This window comes from Xiphophorus hellerii, chromosome 12 (genome assembly GCF_003331165.1).
Source record: "Xiphophorus hellerii strain 12219 chromosome 12, Xiphophorus_hellerii-4.1, whole genome shotgun sequence".
In the NCBI taxonomy this organism is placed as follows: domain Eukaryota; kingdom Metazoa; phylum Chordata; class Actinopteri; order Cyprinodontiformes; family Poeciliidae; genus Xiphophorus; species Xiphophorus hellerii.
Genome location: NC_045683.1, coordinates 6,541,325 through 6,558,007, shown reverse-complemented (window position 1 = coordinate 6,558,007; position 16,683 = coordinate 6,541,325). Strand labels below are relative to the sequence as shown.

Sequence of the window (16,683 nt, the reverse complement as noted above, 5' to 3'; positions counted from 1 at the left end):
TAGCAGCTTTAACTGATCCCTTTTTGATTTGTGCTTTCAACATATAAAAATCATTATGAGTATGAGCCAAACACACTGCCACTTTTCAGCTGAAGCAAGCCTGGACTAATTTAGCGTGTGAAATGTATCACACCGTTATGTGAATGCCATCACCATTTCCAAACCTCAGTTAGGCTCTCAAATGAAGATAAGTACAAGTCCCACACCATCTGTTATCTGTAATGCAAATTCAACTGGAACTCCCAAGAGAACCTGCAAAACCTAATATTTAATTCAATTCCTTTCAGATTTTTGAATCGTTAAAGATTTGGCAAAATTGCTCAATCTGCTCAACAATGAAAAACTTGGGAAAATTATTTTGTTGAATAACTTTATAGCATTATTTTTTTTCCATCTTCTTTCCGCAATGTCTCTCACGCACACTTAAAATAAACCTTTAGCGGAAAAATGTGTGTACTTATTGAATTCATCTGCAGAGTAAACAGTTGGAGAGAACATTTGATATCACAAGATATAATCTAGTCCACAAACGATAAGAGCTGTGCCCTTTACAGAAAGCACAACATGCTGACAGTTTGGTCTGCCTGATGTGATATTGCTGGTAAAGATCCAGTCTGCACCTTTTGTACCGTAATGGCATTAAAATAATCACAGCTCACCTTTTAGAGATGATACAAAATTTATATATGACTGAATCATCATACTTGCCATACAATTCTTAATGTACAAGACAGAAATGCTCTTCCATGTCATATACATCTAAAGGCCAAATTGTGCTGCCAGATGACAGATGGGAGAAAAGCATGTTCCCCAAATCACTGGGCTAAATTAATTATTAAATTGGTAAACAAAGTAGCGACTGTTTGAAGATCTGCTATAAAAATACTTTATATCCTGTGTTGTGATTGTCTTCCTGCAGAACAGAGCAAACATTGTCTCACCGAGGTTGCTGTGGGGCGTTGGGACCAAGACTGTGAACTGATTATGAGAACATCAAAAATTTATGAGCAACAGTCAACCAGCTCATTTCAGTGAATTTTTGCTTGTAAATCTATTTTTTTTTCTTTCTGGGTAAATACTCCTGAGAGTACACTTTATAGACTTTTTTTCCCACTTTAAAGGCCCAGTTAGATATTTTGGGAAATGTGTTTATTCACCTTCTTGCTGAGAGCTGGAACAGATGACAGATACCTTGCTCCTGTGTTGTCAGAGGGATTCTGATATATACAGAGCAGTTCAGGCCTGTTATTCTTGTTTTTTGCTAAGTTCAACTGGAATAGTTGTCAAAAATCTTTAGACCATAAATATAAAAATGCCGTTATATGTCTTATATTATGTTTGTGTCAAGAAAGCAAATATGCATATAAATTTGTAAGGATGTAATTTCTGAATTAGCTGAATTAAATTTCGCTGTGAGACACCATAGTAATCTTACCCGTGTTCAGTGGCACATAAGGAGCGCAGACTGAGGTACCAGGTTCCTGTTTGTGGGTAGGGAATTCTCAGTTTGGTAATATTAGAGGACACGTTGACAGAGAGGAAAAACCCAGCAACTGATTCTGATTGAAAAAAGAGAACACCAATAAAGCTTTATAAAATTGTTCAGTTACAAAAATACAGAAAATTAAAACAAATAACTTGCTGTTTCAATTTAAATCAAAAATTCAGATGTTTTTGCTTAAATTTCCAGGTATTTGAGTTTTGTTGATCTTTGATGATGGATGAATAAATGTTCAGAATGGTGAAAAAATAATAAATGTACAAATTGACAGATGAATCATTTGAAGATATGAAAGATGAATGCACAGTCTCACAACTTTGAAGCTGAATTGCACCCCTACTTATGTAAAACCAAATGTCTAAAGGCAACTTGTCACAGAAGCTATTCTCATAAAATGCTGGACTTTTGCTGCAGACAGATGACTTTGATGGGGTTTTTAATATTGATCTGGATGTTGACTCAGTGCTCTGCTGCCACACTAAAGACTGGACTTACAAACTCCACTCCAGTCAAAGTTTTTAAATCAGGGAAAATTTCTCCAATTGAAGTGATCATAAATCGACAAGACTCTGCATGAGGGGTTTCCTGATCCTTCATGCACTCACTTCAGCAGGTGGAAATCCCACAGCTTGTGCTCCTTCTGCACCAGTGGTTCAGTTGGTCAACCACTGGTGCTTAAGATGCTCTTACTAGAATCTATTTTGATAGTTGCCTCTGCAATCTACTCTGTGTGTACAATTTAAATGTCTGCATGTCTAAACATGGTGGTCAGAAGGGTGAATTGCAATCTGACAGATGGTGTTTAGATTTTTCCACTGTTTCAAAAATCCAGTCACAGATAGAAAATATTTGGTTAATGCAACTTCTGGTAGGAACCCAAAATATTCCAAATTAATTTTGTCACACGGTAATCCAACATACCTGAGTCACATTTTAGCGATGAATTTTCTCTCAAGAAGAGAGGCATTCCGTGATTAAGGCAGCCAAACACAGTCAGATTAGCTCCTTTCAGCGTAGACTGCAGGGAGAAGAAACAGAAGAAAATGCCAATCATCCATACAACCATCAACCATCTGCTGTCTTCTTGGCGGTGAGCTCATACTATTCATGATTACCTTAGGCCTCTGTTCCCCTCAGCCATGAAAGAATATACTTTAAAACTAACAAATCAAGTGAAACCGCTCTACGTTTTTCTGCCGGAGGAACCTAGATGAAGATGTTGGCAGTTTATCTCCTCGCAGCATCAATTATACAATAACATGCTCATGCATTTAAAGGAAATTCAGAAGAATTATTCAGGCATTGGAAGTTGCATATGCCAATATAAAATAGCTCATGCGGTAGAAACAGAAATTGAGGCAATCAGATTTAGTGTCAGCATAGAAACAACAGGACAAAAAGCAGTAATAAAATAAATGTATTCATAAATTATCAGAGGGTATTCAAGCACTTTATCTGACACTTTTCAGGTTGTCTTGTCCTATCCTGTGAATAAAGTAATGAAGTGGTTTATAATCAATATAAAATCTGTCCAACTAAATTATTGTATTGGTAAGCACCCACAAAAACAGTAAATGTCATTTTATCTGAGCCAAAAAAAGGAAATCATAGAACAATTCTCCAGTTATTAAATGCATTTACTTGTATCCAAGGGGAGTAGGGACATCTTAAGGCAATTATTTCTAGGAATTATAAGATTTCTCTCACCTCCACATAATGTATATGGAAGGAGCTGGAAATGTTCTTGATTAATGCAATGACAAACACTTTGCCAGGTGCTGAGATTTCAGGCTTCCTAAACTCACCATCTGGCCTGTACTCTCTTGATGGTTAAACTAAATCAAGTCCACTGGCATTTTAAGATGATTCCTCCCTCTATGCTTCATTGCAGCTCTACCCTAAAATCTGAAGATGAAGTATTAAGTAAGAAACACTCAAGTGAAAACTGAAAGAGTCTGCCAGACACTGGTCAAGAGGAAGCAAAGGGTTAATGGTTTCTTGACTTTTGATACAAGCATAAATATCTTTGGTTTTTGCCGCTGTGAATTTCTGCAAGCCACTCAGAAATTCTTTACAGCAGAAAGAATTAGAGTCAATTCCTTGAAGTCAAATGTCATATCTCTCAACCCATGCTACAGGCATGGGGCCAATCAGTACCTGAGGAGGAGTAATTTGAAATATCCCCTATGTTGTTCATGAGTAGTGATATAGTGAAGCAGGGATTGGGGCCTCAACTGCATTGATGTATGTGCTGCTCTGATTTATTACAGTGAAGAAGGAGTTGAGATGATAAGCAAAGTTCTTGATTTACTGGTTAATCTACATTCTGACCTATGGTTGTGATAAATGGACAAATGACTGAAAGAACAGGATTCCAGATACAAGCAGTCGACAGCCCCTCTCCTTATCTCTAAGGGTGAACCCAGCCAGGAAGTGTCCAGCTACTCATCAGCAGGTTTTCATTCTTGTTGTCTTTTGGAGTTTTTTCAGGCAAGTCCCTTTGAGGGGTGGGGAGGGACCCAGGGGAAAACCAAAAACTCATTGGAGGCACTATAAATCTTTTCTGGAACGCTCATGGCTCCATTGCTGTAGCAATTCTCAGATATAGGGTTGGATGGATTTTACATGGTAGACATGAACTGTCATGGTCTCTTGTAGATCAATTCTGCTTATGCTGTCTCAGCCAGAAAAACCCCGATAAAGGCCCTGTACAAATTAAAATGGGTATTCTGCTTTTTATTCCCCCTTTCTCTTTTCTTTTAAACTGACTGATTAAAAAAAAAAAGCACTGGACTGATGGAAGTATGGACAGACCAAGCATCAGATTGACAGGTGGAGAGATAGGTAGACAAAAAGATATATGGATGAAAAACAGATTGGTGGGTAAACAGATGGATAGATGGATGAATGGATGGGTGGACAAACAGATGGATGAATAGATGAATGGACAAACACATGATGATTTACTGAGGATTCAGATGTATAATATCTCCCACTGAATAAAGCCTATCCAAATGAAGATGCGACACCAAATATGGAATTTCACAGATGCAAGGAAGCTACAGTCAAGGATAAAAATAAAGTCTGTTGATTTTATTTCATTTTTCAAGAAACTGCACCTACATCCATCCCCCTCATACCTCACAGAAAGCATTCTGCTTAAGGAGTCAGAATTTCTCAGGGTTGATCTACTGTTGAATCCTATCTTTACAGGAGATCATGTGTTGGGCAATCCCTTCTCTTCACTTGTCGTAAACATCCTGGTTCACCGGTAAACACCGGGAATTAAGGAAGCGAGATTATCTCAAGATACACATGATTATTTTGCGCATTTCATCTTTCTCAGATTTATTATCTGAACTCCCTTGGCGCGGGTGAAACCAGGAAACTGTTTTGTTCTGAAACTCTGCTCTGCAGATCTGTGTGGTGCCTAAATTAAGATTTCTACGATAACTTCCGAGGCTCCGTTTGTCTTCCAGGTTTATCTACCTTCGGCACTCCATATCTATCCAGATACAAAGGCCAGCTCTTTTAAGAGGATTTAATACATCTCATAAAATAGCTTTGCTTCTAGGCCATTATGTGATTTGCTTTTAATTAACCATAATTTCTGGTTCTGGTTTAAACCCCATTATAAATTCATGTTTGTAATTTTACTGCTACTTGTATATTTATTTTTTTGCTTATCCTATTATTTTTGGCCAGTGCATGTAAAGCACTTTGTAGCATTGTTGTAAAACATAGCCACATCAATCATATTTAACAGTGTGATTTATATGCCGGATCCATTATGCATCAGTTAGTTATGATGGCTGAATGTGAGTGGCAGAAGCATAATTCAGTTTGGAGTGCCATCTACCAACAAATTACTAATCAAGGTTTCAGGACGAGGGGGAAAAAACGAAAAGAATTTCATGAATAAAGCAAGAGAAGAATAACTTTTCAATGCATAAATAGGTGAAGGAAGTCATGCAGTTTTGCTATTAAAAATTTCAGCCTACCACAACCACAAAGTTGAAATGCATTATTTGTTCATCATATTGTGGTACTTAAGATAACCTAGTCACACTATCCCTGTTTATGTCAACAACTAAACAAAAAAGCCAGCCCTCTTGACTTTCACCTAAATAAAATCCAATTCTCGTAAGAAGTCAGCTAATTAATAGAGTCAACATGCTTTAAAAACTATACTCTGAATGTGTAAAGAGTATGGGCAAAACTCCAAACCAAGGAAAATATGTTAATATTGCTAAAGACTTGAGAGTGAGGTGGATGTTCACTTTCCAGCAGAACAATCACTCCAAACACAGAGTTGAAAATGGAATAGTTTAGGTCAAACCATATTTGAGTTAGGGTGTGTTAGTTAAAGTACCAACCAATATCCAAGACTGTGCACAGAAAAGTATCAAATCTAAGTTGTTTTTTTGTTGTTGTTTCTGCAAAAAAGATTGAGTGAAATGTTTATCTCTATTAGCAGCAAAAAGTGTTTGTGCCCCCTTTATTTGCTGAATGTAAAAGCATGCCACTTCAGTTTTTAATTTAAGCAAAAAATATTTAAAAGCCTGTAGTAATCTCCATCTGCTTCAAAATTATTTGCCATTTCATTTCTGTTTATCACATGACATCCAATTAAAATACAAGGACAATGTTGAAATATTTTAAGGATATGAATATTTTTGTAAGGCATTGCACGTGATTAAAAACTGAGCATTTCAATGTTGCTTAGAAACAGGCTTTCGATTGTACATTTCTATCTGAAAAAAGAATAAATTAATAGATGGAAATCTTTCTAATTTTTACTTGTTTTTTTTAATTTATTTTAAATCACATATTAATGAAAGAAAGTTATCAAACCAAAGCCAAAACAAGATTTGCAAAGCAATTTTTAATCAAATAAAACTAAAAAACATATTTGAAACCGTTTAGGCATATGACTTCCACCTCTGACGCGCACCGCATCTGTTCTTATGCAGCTTTTACACTTGACTGCAATCACTTGTGAATTCTTTTATTCACTGGACATAATTAAGAAAGCGTATGACAGCCTGTCTAAGGTCTCACTGGGGATAGTGTGTGTGAGAGAGATAAAATCAAGTTAATATGGTTAGAAAAAAACTCCAACAAGTTGTTTAATAGGATTTTGTCAAAGCACTGACTATGCCAGAGCAACCTAACCTCAAACATCCTTGACTAAAACATTATTAGAAGTATTTGCTGATCTGATTCCCACACTTGAGTGACACTGCTCCTTTAGTTCATATGTTTAATTTATTGGAAGCCCAACCTTTGCAGCTAAGACAGTTTCTGAAATTTCCTCAAGGTTTAGGAGTCTAATTATGGGACTGTTTGATCATACTTCCAGAAGTGTATTTGTAAGGTCAGACACTGATGTTGGACTAGAAAGCCTGGCTTCAAGTCTCTACTCTAATCCATCCCAAAGTTCTTCAGGACTGTTGAGGGTTGAGGTCTGGACTGTGCAGGCCAGTCAAGTTCCTCCACAGACCAGATTCATTCATGTCTTTATGGACTTTATTTTGTTCACTGGTACAACTTCATTATCATAGAGAGAGGGATTCCCACAAAGCTGGGAAAATAAAATCATACCATATGTCCTGATGTGCTGACCCTAATTTCCTAAAACCTTCTCCATGCCTTAGTCTCCTCTGAGTCAAACTTTAGACTTGATACGATGTAATCAGGTAAGTTTTGTTCTCCTGCCAAACCCAGTTTCATCAACTGAACTGTCAGAAAGTGAGGCATGATTCATCATATCACAGGTGTCTACTCTGCTGCAGTGGAGGTATGCTTTCCACCACTGTATCTGCAGCTTTGTACTACACTTGGTGATGTGAGCCTTGGATGCAGCTCATCAGGCATAAAAACTCATTTCATGAAGCTCACACACTCTTCAGCTAATCTGAAGGCCATGAAGTTTTAAGATCTTTATCTATAGACTCTGCAGACAGTAGGCAACCTCTCCACACTCTGCACCTCAGCATCCACTGACCCCACTCTGTGATTAAATGTGGCCCATCACTTGGTGGTTGGGTTTCTTCTGCTTCAACTTCCTTCCACTTTGTTTTAATAACAATTGACTCAGGAATATTTAGTAGTGTGAAAAATTTATACGTGAGCTTATCACATGTCCTTTAACTATATGTTGTTAAAATTCACCTAACTACTAGAAACAACCCAGTCTTTCACACTTCCTAAAGTTTGGTCTAAAAGGTAAACTTTTGATGAGATCCAAGAAAAGGAGACGTGATTTTCTTTATAGAGATGGGTGACCCTCATAGAAGGACAATCATCAATGCTTCCTCTCCCTCAGTCACGCTTTTACTGTTGAGAGGCCAAAGAGAAGCTATTACTCACTATAAGGTACATGTCAGTCCCCTGGGAAAAATTCACTGTTCGAATAATAAAGTGTAGATAAATTATATTTTATTGTGCCATAAGGAAAACTGTCAGGAAACTTGATAAAACAGAGATTAAACTATCAGGCTACAATTTCCATTAGGGTGTGAGCAGATGAAACCATGCAGAACAGTTCACCTCACTGTACTGAAAAAGATTTTAAAAATTGCATCATTTTAGATTTTACTGTTATTCTCACAGGAAACTGCCATCCAACCAGGATACAAAAGTTACTGACGGCTAGGGATGTCAGGATGATCATCATATATAACGTTCAATAACGTTGAAGTCCACAATTTGAAAGACCCATTGTTTTTTATTTTTCAGCAATTCAGGAAGCCTTAATTTGCTGCTTGACCTTTGATTATCTTGTTAATGATCCAATTTAAACCAAGCATACTTGGTTTAACCTCAAATTTGACTCTGGAAATTTGATGATTCATTTTATGGCACTTTAGTTTATGTGTGATTTCTTGCATTTTTAGAACTTTTCTTTGAATCTCTTGTGCTATACTTCATTTGCCAATTCGTTTTAAGATAATTGTTGTGGCCTCCAGAAGCACAGCTTGGGAAAAACCTATAAAGGACAATAATATATTCTAAAATAAATGATCTCATTATGCTGCCTTTAATTTTCCCCTCTTCATTGCCCTACCAAAAGAGTCATTTTAAAAATGCATCAAAAGAGATTAAATCAATAACCTGACACCCGAGGAATCAGTGGAAATAAGAGTCATACATATCCCTTAGGCTTTCTGGGACAGAGGTGAATTTAAATTACACAAAAGCTTCAGCTCTTGCCCTCAAAAATCTTGCAAATCTGCTAAAGTCCCCCACCAGCAGCTGCTGACAAACTCTGAATTTGTGACAAGCAAGAGACAGATCATCGCCAATGGGGAGAAATCTGTTCATAGAATATATATGATGACACCACCTCTGAAAAATACATCTTACAGTCTGGAAAACTATCACACCAAACAGGTTGCATGACAATACTCCATCCCTGTGACTTCTGCAAAAGCAAAATCTGTCTACCAACTCAGACCTGCACATCATAAAGTCAAAGTGTGCACTATTCCTTTGTTCTTTGCGTGAAAGGAATGCACCAAAACTGCTTACCCAAAGTCAAAATAGCACACAAAATGCTCTCCAGACAGGCAAGTATAATTAAGGTTCTGTACAAAAATATTAATCCCTTGTTTTTGTATATTCTGCTTCTAAAGAAATACTGTAGATTTTGCTTATATCTTTTTACTTTTAAAGGTGACCTATCATGCTTCCTTGAACAGGTTTGGATACGTCCATGGGCTATGGGCCATGTTCATTGCATTTGTTTTTTTGCACAAAATCAATCTTAGATAATAGGATTTTAGTCCTATTAAAATGAGACATTTTAGGTCCTCTTGTCTCTCAATAATCTGCTGCTGGCCACGCCCCCAACTCAACATTTACACTCCCACATAAAAATGGCTACAAACTGACACACAATTATACAACCATGCAAGTTTGAAAAGCAGAAGTAGAGCCTCCAGTATAACCAACAACAATGCAGCAAGTTAAGTGTTTGAATATGCTAAATAAACTAGCAGTCTGAAACACAAGAAATACTTTTAGCATTAGGAAAGTCAATCTCAAAGAGTCATTAGCTGAAAATGAATAATAATAATAATAATAATAATAATAATAATAATAATAATAATAATAATAATAATAAAAGATAAACTGAAACATGTTGCATCATTCAGGTGCTGTCAGTTTTTCACAGTGGAGTTTGAAGAAAAATGTGCCATAACAACTTTTGATGAAGTTAAATATGAAAAATGAATAATGAATCCAATAAATTTTATCGTATATTAATAAATAAATCATGTATAACCATAGAGACTAGATTGATTTAACATGAAAAACAAAAAGCCTAGTCTACAAGATGATCTCCCAGGAAATGACAAAATCAACCTCAGTCTCTGAAGAAACAATTTAATATTATTTTCAATTATTTTCTATTTCCTCATAAGTTTTCTGTTTGTGTTTGTATCCGACATATTGGGAAATAGTCCTGTTTACCTTCTTGGCAGGGGTTAGACTAAAAGATCGATTATCAATTTCATCTCTGTGTGTGTAGTGAAGAGGAAGGATGTGTTTAGCCTTGCCTATCGCAAATTCTGACAGCAGAGAGGAGCAGCATGGAGGCTGCAGTGGCATTTCAACAACTTCAAACCTGCCATGTACACAGGCAAAACTATGTGGAATTATTTTCAATGAACAAAATTATTCTTTTCACTTCTGATTTTGTTTTTAAGCTGATGGTCATTATGTCTAACAGATCTTCAGGTGACAAGTTATTGTATGCTTTTTAGAGCTGAAAAATGTCCTTGAACAATACATGTTCTGAATGCACAGATGTGAATCTGATAGCAGTCAAACTCCTGGGAGGGAAGCAAAAAGAAGGATATTTTCTGAAATGTCAGGACATTCCTTTGAACCAAACAATCTAAAAGATTTCCGTTTCATGCCTAATCCTCTGCGTATTTCAATACTTGCTGGCTTGATCTCTATTATGAATGAAAAGTTTAAAACTATCTGGCAGCTTTTTTGATTCCCTGCAGATCTTCAAAGGCACTGCAGGTGCATCCTAATGCCTTCCCTATCTGACAGATGGATTTTTGCATTTTGTTTGGTTTCATTTAGAGACATATGTCACATCTCTGACACTGGGGCAATTTTTGTTGTGACCTTTTTCTATTCCCACACCAAGTCTGTCCTTACAAGTGCATCCAGGCATCTCAAGTGCAAAGATGTCAACTCATAGAAATGTGGCTCACTTCCTTTTGGCTTGTATTTGTATAGCACTTTATCAAGTCAAAAGTCTCCAAAGTGCTTTACACTGCAATTAGTCATTCACCGATTAATAGTGGCATTCATCCGTGTGTGAATGCCACTGACACATTCACACATGGATGGTGGTAAGCTACATGGTAGCCACAGCTGCCCTGAGGCAGACTTACAGAAGTGTTGACTGATTGTGTCTGCAGTCTCACACCAACTTCACAGCTGCGGTACATATGGTTCTAGAGTTACTCAACACCAACAGAGTTTGCAGGGAAACTGCTAATTATGTACAAATAATTAATGTATGCATCAGAAACATGATAATATTAATGTATCCACATACATGCAATTAATACTTGAACATGTATACAATTGCAATTGTATATATAGAAGTGTCAAGCATGCAAACCGCAGTGGAAAACACCTTGAGCAACACTAACGTCCGCTTCGTGTATGTCGCATGGCTTGTTGCAAAAAGAACACATATGTTGATACTTTCTGGTGCAAGATGACAATTAGTTAATCAACAATTTTAGGTTTTATAGGTTGTTGGAACTGACTGAACTGCAGTTAGTCTAAGAGAGGAGACTGAGTACAATCAGTATCCAATGCAATGCTCTGTTGCTGAGATCACCAAACTATTTGCTGATTAAACTACAGTTTCAGAACATTCTAGCAAGCCCCTAAAAACGCTTCTGCATCTAACCCTGGAACACTTTTGGAAATGTTCTTTCCCCATCACATATTTGCATTTATTCACTATAAGAGTGTTTTATTTACAACAATGACACTTTTTATTCTTAATATTATTTATGTAAAAGCAACCCAGTTTATATTTCATGAAGTCCCACTTCCGTCATCTAAACATGATTTTTTTATTAGGCAAAAAGGAGAATCACAGTTCATACTTCTTTTTCTGAATATTTAAATGAGGTGTGCCAAAGAAGGTGGCTGGCATGTCTCCATGTGTGCTCAATTTCTCTGTTGATTGGAATGGAAGAAGAAAATGTGCTTGAATCCATTAGTACACACAATTTCATACATCAACACTTATTTGGCAGCACATTGTTTTCTTGTTTTAGTATTTCAGCAGGAAATCCACACCCCTTTTTGTACATGTGGCCCCTGATTATAATCTGATCTTGTGTAAAAGAAAATAGATTAATGGGCAGATGCACAAAACTATTAGTGAGGGCTAATTGTTCACAAATCTGATTTAGCATGTGCTCCAAATTCTGAAAATTGATGCCACTCTCTTGTAATCCAGATTGTACTACTCACTTATGTGAAAATGCCAATGCATTGGCAGAAATTGCTCAGAGTTTTGAGGAATTTCTCATCAGGTTAAGGACTGAAGCTCTTGTCGAATCTTTGAGGTCTAGGACTTCATCTATGTCCCTTGGACACAAAAAAGGTTGTCATAGATTGCTACATACTGTATTTTCCCTAAATTAAAATGAACAGATGGCATTTACAATATCCCTTTCTAAAGAAAAAAAAAGATTTACTTTTCCATTTATCCATCCATTCAGTTTAAACATTCCAGTCACAGTCATGCAGAAATTTAAAAAATGGCAAGGCACCCAGGGGCATACTTTACCATTGGTAATTATGAAGTGAAAAAGTGAAACATTTTTCTGTATCTCTAAGCATTGTTTTTATACAGTATGTGCTCATATAAAAACAAGTGCCAGTTGCACCCATCTGCTGGAATTGGAGGGTGGGAGGCTCCTCTATTTAGGGTAAACTGCTTTGCAAATATTTTACAAAAATAAAGCAAATGGTAGAAGCAAATCAGTTGCAAAATGGAGAAGATTGTAGTGCTTTGTCAATTTGTCTGTCAGAGCATTACAAAACTCCTGGGAGGGAAGCAAAAAAAAGGCGGCAATGGAGCGCAGACCAAAATCTTAGATTAGTTTCTACAGACAAGAAGTAATATAGGAACATATCAATTTGAAAATTGAACAATATAAAATATATTATTCTGGAACTTACCAAGTTTAATTTGAGCTCCATATTGAGGACCCCTCCGCTGTCTAAAACAGGCATCAAGTTGATGGCGAACACAGCGGCCCGGTCAGGTGGAATGGATATGTTTGGACCAAAGAAGACATAGAAGTGCACAGAGAAGGTATCCAGCTCGTTACGCAGGGTGGGGCGAATGGGCCAGCATTTGTTCGTGTCTGCTGTGGGGGCGAGGTAAATGATGCTGTCCTCGGAGGTGTGCAGGTGACTAGCATTCTGAGACAAGCCAGGCAGTGATGCCATCAGCAGCGTATCTGACAGAGAGAAGCCCATCGCTGTTCCAAAAGACTGAGGCATGTTCATGGACGAGCTGTACTGTGCTCGGTCCTTCGATGAGCTGGGTTTGGAGCAATCTGATTGGGGAAAGATAACATTTCAAAGAGGATAAATTGTTGTCTTTTGCAAAAAAAAAAACTTTTTAAAATTTTTGTCAAATTTTAAACAAATTCCGTTTATTGGGGAATTATATGATAGAACAAAGCAAAGTTCAGCATAATTTAGTGGAAGGAAAGTGATATATAACTTTTAACAAATAGCACTCTGAAAGGTGTTTTGCTCCTCTTGGTATTCCACCTAAACAGACAAGCTGGGTAAGAAGGGAATTAATCTCAGGGTTTGGGTTAAAAAAAAAAAAACTCAGTGCAAAAGTTGGTAGAGACAAAGTTCAAAACCATTGTAACTGAAAAGTGAAATACAGTGAAGTATTTGGTTGTAATATACAAAATATGGAGGTTTTCAATCATTCCTACATAAGTTCAGCATTCAGGGACATTTTATTGGATTTAAAATCTTAAAGTTAAAGTTACATTTGTGTAATAAAATAATCAATAAAATGAAATGTCAAACAAAAATGGAAAGGAAAACAGTTGAAAAATGGCTTGAAGTAGCTAAGTACTACAAAATGTTTCAAATGACTGCCTTCAGCTGGTTTCCAGAGCCACAGACTGATTCTTAATGAGACATAGATTCACTGTAATTGCTAACAGTACGCTCTCTCTTTCAACACAAAGCAACTCACTGCAAAATGGTCATTGATGACAACTGGCTGGGAAGCATCAAATACCAGCAGTCCTCAAGGGAAAAGCATTTGTCAAAAGATTTTCTAGCTCACCCTCGTTTGCATACCGTTGTCTCTGAAGAAGCGTGAAGGATTCTGACATGTTAGAACAGCTGAAGCTCACCTAAAAATACCTAATAATGAGTGCTCCAGAAAATGATGAATACCAATATGCAGAATAAAGCCAATAGTTATGTTAGTGTACCGAAGGCTGGCTACACAAAGAACGGTTGTAACCACATGTTTTATGACATTAATAATTGAGAGAAATGCCTATGTCTTGAATACATAGCATAACACATGAACTTCCTTTGTCCGATCACCCGAGGTAAAAAGTGAAAAAGCTCTACACAACATGATAAATAATAAATTGTAACCTACTTTTTTCATGCACTGTCTAGCCATCAACTTTGCTTTTAAACTGGAACAAATTCAAATAAGGTTGCACATTTCCATTTCAGACGCTTGTAGCAACAAAAATTAATATTATCAAGCAAAGCATTAGGAGGCGAGAACTCCAGATGGTCTCCCTTCTGAACCTGAGGTGTTCCTCCATTCAAATCTGCAAAAGGTCAAGTAAGATCTGGCTGCCAGGCAGGAGGAGAGACAGAGTGTGAATAATTAGTGTCTGTGTTGCCATGGTCACAAAGTGCACGGCATGGCGTGGAACAGAGGGGGAGAATTGCTACATGGGAGTGGACTTCCCACAGATTTGTGAGCCATCCCTTGTAGGAAATGCATAAAAATATCCTAAACTCCATAACAGCATGTAGTAGATTATTCATCCTTTTTCCCAGTCCCTGCTAAACTATCCTGCACTGTTCTTGAACAAGCTTCTTTTGTGGAACTGATGGAATCTTTCTTCAGTTTCCCAAGTGGAACATGCCTAATATCAGTTCCTCCCTACAACCTCCTCAGTACATTTCTCATGATTCATTGCAGGAGGAGTATTTTAATGTAAAAACAAAACGATACTTTTTTTAAAAATTATGGCCAGCAATCTGAGATGCTAAATGTAAAATGGTAAAGAATAAAAACAAGTTTTTCTTGAACAGTAAGGGTTTGTTTTCATTAAAAATTGTTCAAATACAACACATCTAATAAATACTTGAGGAATTTTTGTTTTGCTTATTTCATATCAAGAGACAGAATAATGACAAAGATTTTCCACTTACAGTTTTTTAGTGGACATAGACACAAACTATTTTGATTAAATTTAGTTTTAATTCAGAAAACAGCGACTATGAACAAAACCAGGGCATTAAATAGTAGTCTGCAAATGTCTTTAAAGAGGTAGCAGATTTTTTCTTAACTACATTAACATAGTATTCCTGCTTTTCCACAAAAAAACAGCTGCAATAATTATGTCTTTACTTTTATTCTCGTTATCATTTTTTCTTATTCTATTATGGAATTAAGGTGTTTTAAAACTTTGAAACTCCACAAAAAACCTTGCTATACTAAGAAAGAGCTTTCTTGACAAATATGCTGCTTTGATGGTAGAATAGATCGTTTAACATTATTAGTTCATGTATATTTGTGACCATGCCATAAGTACAAATGCACTTCAGCCCACTACTGACTTGACATAAATTCATGTTTAGTCAAGAGTGCTTTGCATCAGTTTTTATCACTTTGAGAAACACTTTATCATCAATTTGTTATACACAGAGCACTAATCTACAGATACAGTGGCATATTACTGATAATCACTCAGGAGAGTTATGCACCAGCTCTGATACTGACTGCCAGCAGGAAGACGTTGTTCTATATTTCTGGGATCAACGAAAACACTTTATTACACTTTAGGATTAAACTTTAATGTCAAAAAAAAATTTTGACTTTTGGGAAAACATTAATGTTCACTTGGCATAAATGAATGTATAATCTTCCAGAAGAAGCTGTTTAATTAAAAACTTAACTTTTTCACCAGAAACAGAAAGAAGTTTCTGGTGAAAAATACTGTGCTATTTTACATGACATGGTTTGGAATGAACAGCAGGTTGAGTCTACATTAGCCTAGAGACATGCAGATCAGGATTTTTTCAGACTAGTGCTGACTTCTTATTTTCTCTGAGGTGTTTTCTGCTGCTTCCAATTTCGAGAAATTACACTTTTTCTTTCTTAAGTATTCAATACATAAGTGAGAAAAGCTGTTCTGTAGGTTGTTTTTTCACATATTCCTTTATAGTCTGTATATAATCATTGTATAGGTGATAAACCTTATTTACTATTTACTGGAGATACTACCTGATATAGCCAAGAAAATGGTCAAACAAATCCCTTCAATTGTTCAAACAGCTTAATCACATTCTCCTTCAAACATCTTAAAAGAATCAGAGGTGCTAAACGAAGAGGTGGAAAAAACACAGCTTATTCATTTTTATTCAGTCTCACCTGTGACTTGCACACCGATGCGAAAGTAGACGTCTGAGTTACTCAGATACCTCTCAACGAGGATGTAGTACCATTGCTCCCAGGCAGGTACGAGGGTAACTAATTCACACGGGTTCCACTCCCTGCAGTCAAGGGCACTCGAGTTGTGCACCGGCGGCGCCCGCGCTCTCATCTTCAGCACCACGGGACAGGTGTCGCTGCTTTTGTTTTTGGTGCTGCAGTTTACCAGCTGAACCTTCACCTTTGATATATAATTGGGAATGAAAACCCTGCACAAACACAAACAGACACAAATAACCACATCCTCTGTATGAGCAGAATATTGTACACATTAGGATATTTAAGACAAATACAAAAGCTATTTCAGTGTTGCCAGGAAATGTATATAGTAATGGTTGAATATATATGAATAAAAGTCAGTTTAATCAGAATTAATCCTGAAACAGATTCTAAATTTTGC

The 16,683-nt window shown here is 36.7% G+C and overlaps 1 protein-coding gene across 2 annotated transcripts in view; it reads right to left on the bottom strand.

The window, feature by feature from the left end:
- Positions 1 to 16,683, bottom strand: part of tmem8b (transmembrane protein 8B) — a 62,338-nt gene that overhangs the window by 33,620 nt on the left and 12,035 nt on the right. For both annotated transcript variants that reach the window (XM_032578357.1, XM_032578358.1), the window contains exons 5-8: positions 16,224 to 16,492; positions 12,740 to 13,122; positions 2,423 to 2,519; positions 1,436 to 1,559 (exon numbers count right to left, since the gene is read on the bottom strand). In XM_032578357.1, the coding sequence (XP_032434248.1) occupies positions 1,436 to 1,559; positions 2,423 to 2,519; positions 12,740 to 13,122; positions 16,224 to 16,492 (873 nt within the window). The remainder of the gene's footprint in view (positions 1 to 1,435; positions 1,560 to 2,422; positions 2,520 to 12,739; positions 13,123 to 16,223; positions 16,493 to 16,683) is intronic.